The sequence below is a fragment of the Euprymna scolopes genome, chromosome 41, assembly GCF_053919585.1.
Source record: "Euprymna scolopes isolate OS-2025 chromosome 41, ASM5391958v1, whole genome shotgun sequence".
NCBI lineage: Eukaryota > Metazoa > Mollusca > Cephalopoda > Sepiida > Sepiolidae > Euprymna > Euprymna scolopes.
Window position 1 is genome coordinate 68,539,821 of NC_136522.1, and position 11,430 is coordinate 68,551,250.

An 11,430-nucleotide genomic window follows, 5' to 3' on the forward strand; every position below is an offset into this window, starting at 1 on the left:
AACCTTCTATAAAGTTAGAAAATATGATTATGAACATAAATGGCAATAAGGGAACTAGAATTTCTAGGGCCCGGCAGGTGTTTCAGGGCTCCACAGCTTGGACCCGGCCGTCATCATGCTACTGCGAGAAAATATGACAATGACCATCGGCTGTTGGAATGTGCGGACGCTGCTTGACTCTCCATCAGCAATAACGCATCCAGAGCGTAGATCTGCTCTTGTATCTAAGGAACTTCGTTATGACATGGACATAGTTGCTCTGAGACCAGGCTGGCTGATGAGGGACAGTTTTCTGAGTTGGCTGGGGTCTACACTATTTTCTGGAGTGGTAGAGTGGATGGATGTAAGAGGGAATCGGGCATGGCTTTTGCTATAAAGGCATCAATTCTTTCTAGCCTGGAAGAACTTCCCTGTGATTTGAGTGACTGGATCATGACTATGAGGTTACCTCTGGTAAATGGTCGTTATACAACTTTTTTGTGTCTATGCACCCACTATGGATGCAACAGATGAAAAGGTTGCTTTCTATCTTGCTTTGTGCAGTGTAGTTAGACACATTCCCTCTGCTGATGAGATCTTAATTCTTGGAGATTTTAATGCTAGAGTGGGAAGAGATTTTGAAACCTGGCATGTGCTGGGTAAACACGGAGTGGGAAAGTGTAATAGCAATGGTCTGATTTGTTCAGATGATGGTTTTAAAATCAGTAACACCATGTTTCAGCAGAAGGACAAATACAAGACAACCTGGATGCATCCTGGTTCCAAACAATGGCACTTGATAGACTTCGTCAGAAAATGTGAGATGAGGGGTATCTGCAGTGTTCGTGTCATGCAGAGTGCTGGACCGACCATTGGTTGGTCCATGCAAAGATTAAGTATGAAGCCCAAGATGAGGGAGCTAGTGTGGCTATCCCAAAGCGACTTAATGTTTCCCGTCTAAGGGACAATATTGTGAGGGAGAAACCAGTTAAGATGGAAGAGATTGATTGTGAAAACACTTGGCCTGCTTTTAAGGAATCTCTGAGGTATGTGAGAGAGTATTAGGTTATTGTGAGTGTAAACATCAGGATTGGTTCAATGAGAATGATACTGAAATTCAGGCTCTGCTTAATTCAAAGGCCAGGGCATTGCACATGTCTGTACAATGTGTGCCAAGGAATGCCAGTTTGGCAGGGCTTAAAAGCCACATTCGTGCGGCCCATCACTGAATGTTAATATATTATATTATATATAATATTATATTATATTATATATAATATTATATTATATATAATATTATATTATATATAATATTATATATAATATTATATATAATATTATATATAATATTATATATAATATATTATATATTATAATATATATTATATATAATATTATATATAATATTATATATAATATATTATAATATATTATAATATAATATATATTATATATTATATTATATATATTATATTATATTATATATTATATATATATATTATATTATATATATATATATATATATATTATGTTTATTTTTATTTTTTTTGTGAAAAAAACGGGCAAAAGATATAGCTTATTGACTTAGAATGAGTGCATTATGCCAAATTGATGCTTAAATATGGTTACATTTGTGCCCATTTTTTTTTTTTATAAAGTCTCCATTTTTTTTATTTTTTTTTTTTATAAACAATGAAGTATGTGAATAGTTTACTAATTCTATACTTAAGACGTGCTAACCTTTCTCGACTTGTTTATACGGTGACTATATTTCCCAACCTAATTTTCATTTTGTGATTTCACATGTGTAATCAAACTTTTTTTTCTAAATAAAAAAAAAAAGTCCAAGTAAAATAACTTGGTTTTGAGTAGTGTTAAAAGCTTTTCAGTAAATTTACTGAAAATAAGTAAAGACAGTATGGCGGTTTAATTTTGGGATGTTGATAACTTATTGAACGAGTCTGTATTCTTGGCCTCTGGGTCAAGATCAAAATGTAGTTTCTGTTCTGATGCTGCACTTCACTTTTTCTGTCCTCAGTCAGCGGAGGAGTCGTCCTCATGACAAGACAATTTTTGTTCCCTCGCATTAAAAACTGATCTTGAGTCTAACTCTGCTTTCATGGGGAGGCAATCAAATAGGAACAATTTATTGAATGAAGACTTAAGATGCTAAATTGTTTATATTCTTCAGACTATGGATATTTTATTTATTTATTTATTTATTTTTTATTTTTTTATTTTTTTATTTTTTTTTCCAAAATGGTGTTAAAGAATTTAATCTGTATTCCTATCCTACATTTTGCAAAAATTTAGGGAATATTGTGGCTCATAGGTTTAAATGTGATGGCTAGGAAGATGCGCATACTGAATTTTTTGACAAGGCTAACAGTTTTGTTTTTGTTTCCGTAGGTTTTCCGGAAGCGACCACAACCCATCAGAAATATCGAGTCTTAGGAAACAGTCTGAATGTCCATGTGGTGTCCATACTCATCCGATTGCTTGTATTGACCACTACAGATGTTAGCTCCCATTCTTGACCAAGCCACAAATTTTTTTCCCCCTTAACCTCCCCCCTCCCACACCTCGTTACACAAACGACCAATTGTCAATGATTGGGTTATTGGTCGAAGGTGTGTGTTGATCTCTGAATACGGGAGGGCGTTTGTGCAGATCTGTTTGAAAATTTTACATGGTGATCAGCCATTATCATGTCCTATAAAATTTATATTTAAGAATTCACGCCCTCTCGTCTACACATGTAAATGAGTGTACGCCTTGCATCAAAAATGATGGCAAAAGGAAACGGATTTTGCTTTGCATACAACACGTTTGCATAAATATCTGTAAAATGTCTACCGGTAAAGTTTAAAAATTTTCAAACTGAAGTTTTTAAAACTGTATAGACAGATATTTCTTTATGGAAATGGAGGATTTCTTTCCCAATTTATTTAAGACGGAGTTGTCCGGCATGCTGATTGCTTTCTCCCTTCCCCTAATCACTTGAAATGGTTATGTTGCATAAAGAGTGAAACTTTTTTCCTTATAGTAGATTTATATAAATTCAGCAAGCATTAAAGGTTGCATCCAGAACGGAATACGAGGAAAGTTGCGTAAAGGCATTAAAAAATGGTTTTGGTTTTCTTATATTAAATGAGAAATCCTTTTAGATTTAAAATTTTAAAAGTTTATGCATTTAAACTTAAAAATATTGGGAATGTGTCCACATTAAGTGAATAAACGAAATCGCACGACATCGGGTCAAATTCAGTTACTATCTTTTTATTCCAACTGTTCACATAATGTTAACACATTTCAGTCACGTCTTCTAAATTGTACATGCATAATACTAACTGTATTTTAAATTGAAATGAAAACTTTTTTTTTTTTAATTCCTCGAGAATTCTTCTCCATCTGCTATGGCTGCAAGCTTTCATGTTTGCCAACATGTTCTGTTGGGTCTAAAATCCAATAGTTCTCAATTCTATAGAAGTGTCTTGTGATTTTTTTCTCCCCCCCCCCCCCCCCCCCCGTTCCTCAGTTTTAAGTTTGTGAAATCATTGGTATGTGATCTTGTTTTTAAAAAAAAAAATCTTCCGGACCCAATGTCCTGTGCTTTGAACACTTTAAAAGATTATACTGCTTATTGTCACGGTGCATAAACATTAATAAACCAGGCCATTGATGAAGCAGAACTTTGCTATTCTTCGGCTATTGATTGAAAACCACATTGATGCTTATTTCTTCATGTTTAATAAAGATGAAGGATTGAAATGTGACTGCACAAGAAATTCCGGACTGAATTGGAATGAAGGTGAGAACTTGCATATTTAGAACGCTTTCAGCCACCCGTTCACATTATCTCTGACTACTCAACCCCCACCCAGAGATGGCCAGGACAATGTTTTGCGTTTGTTCTGCTTAGGAGTATCTTTCTTTGGCATACGAGAATGGAATTGCCTAATTTCCATCTTGTTTTTAGGCTTGCACTCTCCTTTCAAGTCCCAGTTATCTAATATTGTGTAAATTGTTTTTTTTTTGTTTTTTTTATACAAAGAATTTTGACCATCCTACATACAAATGGATATGGCATTATCTTGAGTTGCCGTCCCATCTCGGTCTCTCACATCTACATTAGAACGGAGCTGATTCTCAAAATCAGTTTATACAATTCACAAGAACCAGTGAACTCGCATTGGAACTCTCCCAGCCTCGTCCTGCATGCGTTTCCACAATAAAATGTCTCCTTCTCAAGAAGGAAATGCATCTGTAACTTGTATCCCGAGCCTGTTTTTAGAGAAAAGGAACTTTTCTGAAACATCAAATATCTTTGCTTCTGCTTCATTCTTTCTGGAACACTTGTCTCTTTGTGTGCTTTCTCCAGGTATTTAGATGAGGTGGTATGTTTGCTCATGGCTGGCGTGTTGGTTGTTACAGATGCTAACGTTGGTGCGTAAGTTTATGCTTCGAATTTTAGCTAACAGCCTAAAGATTTTACTAAATCTACAATTTTTTTTAATTCATATTACAGGAGTGTTTTTTGCACTTGTCCAAAAATTTTTTTTTATATTACAAAGAATAAAGAAATCTTACGTACATGCTGTGATGGAGCGAAAATATTGTATTCCAAAAATCATGCAAGTTGATCTGACTTTCTAAGACATTTTGAAGTGATTAAGTGAAGTGATTAAGTGAAGTGATTAAGGCTAATTTATAGGCAATGATTTGTACTAGATTTATCTCCCTTGTAATTTTTTTTTTTTTTTTTTATACAAACCATGGGTGATACAATCACTCCTGATAATCATAAAAATTTATTTCTTTAAAAATAAAAGTACTTGATCAATTGTGATTTTTAGTATATTTTGGTTTTATCACAGCAACGTATATCGTAGATTCTTTGTCTTTAATATGGGGAAAAATTCTGGACAAGAACAATATTCTGTATTTTCTGTTTATGTTTTACTGGCTAACAGCACTAAACAAAACTATTTTCAGGAAATATGCATAACCTACTATTGGAATTATATGTATACAGGGTGGACAGTCCAGTTTAACTGGAATAGGGTTTTTGTGACACTTCAATGGAATTTTAACATGACAATGGAGATTATTTTGCAAAAGAATGGAAAAGAATTTATGAAAAAAATATCTTCTAAATGGCTTCCATTTTCAGCTTCACAAATTCATGGCCTTTCTAAAAACATTATCCATGACTAATTACATGATCACTTCATTGATTTAATTCCTGCAAAGTTTATGGTTTTGTAAACTTTTAGTCAGAAACACTAAGCTTATATATTTCTAAAAAAAAAAAAAAAAAAAAACATTTCATTTTTATTCAAAGACTTTATCAAGATGACTTATTTAAAGAAATAGATTTTCATATTGAAAATGCACACGTGTGACGTTAATTTTTAAACAAACCATTGTCATTAGAACCGGTGTTTATGAAGCGATTAGTTTTAAACTCTAACAACCATCTTTTGTTTGAAAAGATTTTCATCAAAAATGCACTACATGAATTAACTTTTTTTTTTTTTTTTTTTTTTTTATATAACGATAAATGTTCTATTTATTTTTCCAATATTGGAATATTATTTCCATAATTATAATTAACTGACGTTTTGTCTGGCTGAATCTAGCAAGATTCGAAATAGTAACCCCATAGTTAGAAGCCTGAACCTCTACCTGTGGGTGATCTTGAGCAACTGCTGCTGCTGGATGTATCGTGTTTATGTACACATTTTGTTTGATAATTTTGAATGAAACAAGTGCCACGCAATACATTTGTCTTAACTCCAGATTTAACCTAAAATTTGGTCAGTATATTCCTAATCACTATTCTAACTCATAATTGGGTTTTAATTACAAAATTAAAGTTTAGAAAGTTTAAGGAAAAAATATAAATTAATGCAAAAGTATTGGATACATTGATTTAATATTTGCTTGCATGACCTTTGTTGCTTTCAATAGCTTCCAGTCACTTTCTATAGTTGCACAAGTTTTTTTTGCAAAGATTTTCAGGTATTTTGCACCATTCTTTTTTGCAGAACTCTTCTAGTTGTTGAATATATTGTGGATTCATCTTGTGAACATTGATTTTCAATATTTTCCAAAAATTTTCAATTCTGTTGAGGTTTGGAGACTGACAGCCAAATAAGAACGCTAATCTCGTTATTTTTAAACCATTATTTGGGATCATTGTCGTCTTGAAACTCTAAATTGCTATTGTGTCCCAACAAATCAGATTTCTGGAGGTTTTTCTCCAGAATATTCCTGTACATATACCCATTCATTCTATCATTGATTTCTAATTCATTAATACCATTGGATGAAAAACACCCTCCTACCATAATCGAACCACTGCCAAACTTCACTGTAGGAATGGTATTTGTTGTAGGTGGTGCGATTTTTATGCCATACCTGTGTTGCTGTTTCTTCCAAAGATTTCAATTTTCGTTTAGTCTGACCAGATTACCAAAATTCTTTTGCTTTCTCGCACGTTTTAACAAAATTCAATTCGGACATGTTGACACTTTAATAATAGAATTGTTCTTGGAATTCTTGAAACGTAACGTGTACAATTTAGAGTGTTACTGATTGTATCCTTGCTCGCATCAGTCTTAGCTTCTCTGAGGTCAGTTTGAATTTCACGAGTAACAAAAAGGTTTCTTCGTACCTTTCTTTTTCTTGCTGCTATATCTTGGAAGATTTGCAACAGCTTCACCAGGGATTTTAAACTTAATGTTTTTTAACTGTACTAAGTGGTAGATTAAGTTTCCGTGATATTCAACATCTTTCCTTTGTGCTTATCAATGATTTTTTTTGAGAACTCTTTAGTTTTAGGTATTTTTATGAATGAACTGGTCGACTTTGAAGCAGGTGAATACAAACCAGAATTTTATCAAAAAAAATCTTAATATAAAGCTCTCTGGTCACATAACTAGGGCTGTGACAATGGCATATTCTTTTCGTTGTTTTGACTCTTGAGTATATATCCAACACATTCAACCAAAAACTACATCACTATACATATAAACAAGATATCGATGGATATATATACCTGAGAATCAAAACGACAAAAAAATATGCTGTTGTCATAGCCCTAGTGATAAGTCCTAAAATATTTAGAAAAGGGATTTTAAATCCAATTTTGCAGTTAATTTATATTCTTTAAATTTAAATTTCCTGTACTTGTATTTGGGTAATAATTACAAAACTAAAATTAAAATAGGAATATACTGGCCAAATTTTAGGTGAAATCTTGAACCCTAATTAGTAATATATCCAATACTTGTGCGTATACATACTTTGTCACCTATTTGGATTACAACCAGTATTCTATATGGATTTAATTTGAAATTTAAAAAACAAAAACAAACCTGCATATTAAAAAAAATCCCTTGCTTTTTAGGTCCTTATAGAATTATGTAGATGCTTATCGCATTTAATTTATATGCGACTCTCGGAACTCAAGATTTGCATTTTTCTCCTTCAAATGCTTGGACACCACTTTGCAGTTGAATCAATATGTTGAGAGGGGAGGAAATACATAGGTTGGTAAGAAATTAGTAACTTCGGTTCTAAATGACTGGAGAGCCTTTTAGAAACCTTGTTTACCTTAATGGTAATTGGTGACTATATTTTAATGCAATTCACGTTGGCACACTGGTTCCCAGAAGTTTACCAAATTTAAGTATCACTGAGACAAGTCAGTACTAAAATGGGTGATTACTTGGAAATATCAGGTGCTGTATGTGTTTTCCGCTTATCCCTGCATTGTTTCCACTCGTTTTGAGCTTCTTGCCACCAGAATCAGGCAGTGCGGATTCATGTGTGGTTAGATATTGTTCAGCATTTGCTTCATAATTACATGTGCAGACCCTCTTACATGGGGTATCCATTGTCTCGCGAAATTGAACAAAGGCGAGTATATCCTAATTATCTGAATCGTATTCTGCAATAGTTTTCTTGGTTCATGTCTCTTTTTTTTTCTGTGAACAGCATTGGAATCTGTTTTAGATGAATTATGGTTTGCGTTTTGAATGTATTAACTTATAACCTACTCTGCCTATCTGACACGCGCTGTTTTTACAATCTATTATTACACCTACTGGTGCCAACCTCCAAGCATATCATCTGTGCTGTAAACTCCGAAAGTTTTAGGCCTGATCAGACTTCCTCGATGGGTGACCTGACCGAATGCTGTTAGCGTTTCTCATACCTGGATTCAAAACTGCTACTAGTGCATACTATTTTTAAATGGATAAGTTAATTGACTACCTCAAGCCATTTAGGCGAAGGCGATCTTGTTGAATGTGAGGAGAGAGGGTCAACTTTGTAAAAACCTGTTGGCATGACAGTGACAAATTGGTTTCTTCATAGTTTCTTTATTCCCCCCCCTATTTAAAATGGTTAATCTATATTAGCATCTACCTAAAAAAATTTTTTTGGCTGTAATAGGGCTACGACAGCATGTTTTCATTGTTTTGACTCTCGAGTATGTATCCAACATGCACGTTAATCAACCGAGAACCACATCACTCTATATTAAAGCATATAAGATATTAACGGATACTCGAGGATGAAAAGAATGTTGCCCTGGTCATTACAGCACCAAATATTTAACACGTAATAAAATATAAAATAAAATTTGATTATGATTTTCAGGTAAATTATTTGGATAAAAAAAATATATCTGAATTTACATGTAGAATGTAAATTCAAATTACAATCTTATTAAATTTTAAATGTATATTCACATATGTAAATTTTAAATTGATTTAAAATTACAGCATTTAGAAAAATGTGTCGATTGTCAATTTAAAATTTTTATGTATACATGTAAATTGTTTGAAAGTTAATATGGTCGTTAAAGTGTACAAGTGAGAAGTTTAATATTCATACGAAAGATAAAATGAAACCTTTACAAATGTGATTTGCGGATAAGATAAACTTTCTGGGTTTCAAAATTTTATAATGGCCGAATAAAGACCAATTAACATGACAGATTTAAAAAATATTAAACGGGGTTAGCTAACCGGGTCTCCTTCCTCGCTCAACTGAACTAGAGGAAAAAATACAATCATTTTCATGAATATGATGGGGGGGGGGAATATCTTGACTAAAGGGGAAGAATTACATAAATAACATTAAGTTCTAAAAGATCTTTTTGTTTGCCAACAGGTGGTCTCAAGGACTTAATAAAAATGGTTTCTAGGATTTTAAATGAAAAGGTGAGTGTGGCATGCTTAAGATCATTAACATGTTGACATGAAAAGTTTGTGGCATATATTAAAATACGAATAGATGAAATGAAACCTTTGTATTTTAAACTGATGAGGTTTGTGCCAATTTTTGCTTACAGGCCTCTCTACCTCTTCTGATCTTATTTCTTATGGTGTAAGAGCAGTTTGTTTTCATTGTTTTGGGCTATTCATTTATCCTGTTTAACCATAACTACCTTGTCACTTTTTCTAAGATTTAGTTAAAATTAAGGTACTTTTTGGTCATTGGACCAATTTGTTATAAAACTAAACTTTTTTTTAATATAAAACTTAACTAATTTTAAGTTAATGGTTTAATCTCTTTAAAATTCATTCTGAACATGATTTCAAAAACTTTCAATCTATTAGTATATGAGGATTTCCAAAGCCAGTTTATTTGATTTTAATTTCAAATCCTTTCAAATTTCGGTCACAAAATAACCCACCCACTCCTCACCCCACCTCCTGCAAATAGATTAACACGGCTTAAAATAGCCGATTTGTTTACAAGGAGATATAAATGCATTCTGGTTGGTTTAATTTCATAATTTTTCTTAACTTGGATTTTTACAAATTTCAGGTCACATTGTATTGAAAATTTCTTTCCAATTCAATTTTTTTTTTTTTTTTTTTTTTTTTTCCAATTAAAGATCGACTTGTTAGTGTAAGACTTTAACCATTTTACTTTTATCTCGTCCTGAATTTTCTGTTAAAAAGGAAAATTAAGAAATCTGGGCACATGCCGAAATGAAAATATATTCTAAAATGTCAATTCATCAAATAGTTTTTTTTTTTAAATCTTATGAGGAACTGAAGAGCAGCTTTTTTTTTTTTTTTTTTTTTTTTTCTGGAAACAATTTAAAAAGTTGATAATCCAACGATAACTCAAATTTTCAAAATTGTTGTGCTCCCTACAAATTCCCATTAATCGCTTAAAATTTTCATAAAAAATTACTTGATCAATTTTCATAACATTCAGAATTTTAGTTTAGTCACCGATTCATACATCTTACAGATTTTGTTGCAGTAGATGGCTTGCTTTTACCCAAGCAAAGAGCACTGCTGGCAACGACTGTAAATGCGAATTTCTATCTAGGGTATTGATTACAACTCCATTCAACTTAAGACTTATAAAAAAATTTGTTATAGCATATCTGGAGTATTGTGTACATAATCAGCATCTGCTGAATTTGTAACTTATCGAACCAGACTTTATTTCACATGATTGACTGCAAGTCAGAAGCAATGAGAAAGAAGTCAAAAAAAGTACTTAACACATTTTATTTCTCAATATCCTGAAACAAATTTTTATCCAGAGTTTATTGAAGTAAAAATATAAAAACAAATGACTGCATATTTCAAATTTTTTTTATATTTTGATAATGTTACATTATGTAAAGGATCATTTAACGGGACTGACAGTCAGTGTGTATCTCAAATGACACCATAAGGCGAGGCAAATACTGTAACCAAGGGCCGGAAAAACATTGTATTCTACATTGTAACCCTGAAAAAAACATTCTAGGCCCACCATATTCCAGGGTTCTACTGTGTGCATTTACATACGTATTATGTATACATAAGGATGCACACCACTTGATATAAAGCATGACTCTTTTATAATAGACTAGCAGGGGTACCTGGCATTGCTCGGTGTTCTATTTTCATGGAAGTGAAATTATTTCCTCTTAAAATTTCCCTCTCCCTCCAGCAGTCTCTTTGCTTTCTTTTCCGTCTACTCATTTTAATGTTTTTCTCAAACCTTTCAGTATGTTTTACTTAACTCCTTCCTCTTTTACTGTTGAAAATGTAATTCGAATACTGAAGCAACCCTTTTCAAGTATTATACTGAATTCCTGCATTTATTGCTTTTGGGCAACTCCAAATAGAACGAAACAATGATTTTCTTGAATAAAAGTAATTCTGTTCCCTCCACACTTTCACAAGATTAAAAGAAATTAAAAAGATCTTTTTTTAAAAAAAAAAGTAATTTTAAGAGCGTAAATTGCTTCAGACATTTCCGGGGCTGCCTCTATAGACATTCCTCTTAAAAAAAAAAAATATATAGGTGGGTGGCTGGCGTTGCCTGTGCGTTCAAAACCACGACTACCAAAAAATAAATAAAAACTACAATTCTTTCAATCAAGATAGCAGGGAGTGCTCGTATGAGTGAAGACTCGGTGGC

At 32.7% G+C, this 11,430-nt stretch overlaps 1 protein-coding gene across 3 annotated transcripts in view; it reads left to right on the top strand.

Annotated features, from left to right (window-relative positions):
• The window catches only part of LOC145266599 (tRNA (cytosine(38)-C(5))-methyltransferase-like), a 58,074-nt gene extending 46,858 nt beyond the window's left edge, over positions 1–11,216 (top strand). For all 3 annotated transcript variants that reach the window (XM_080122455.1, XM_080122454.1, XM_080122456.1), the window contains one exon: positions 2,389–11,216. In XM_080122455.1, the coding sequence (XP_079978581.1) occupies positions 2,389–2,516 (128 nt within the window). In that variant the 3' untranslated portion in view covers positions 2,517–11,216. The remainder of the gene's footprint in view (positions 1–2,388) is intronic.
• Positions 11,217–11,430: the final 214 nt, after the last annotated feature.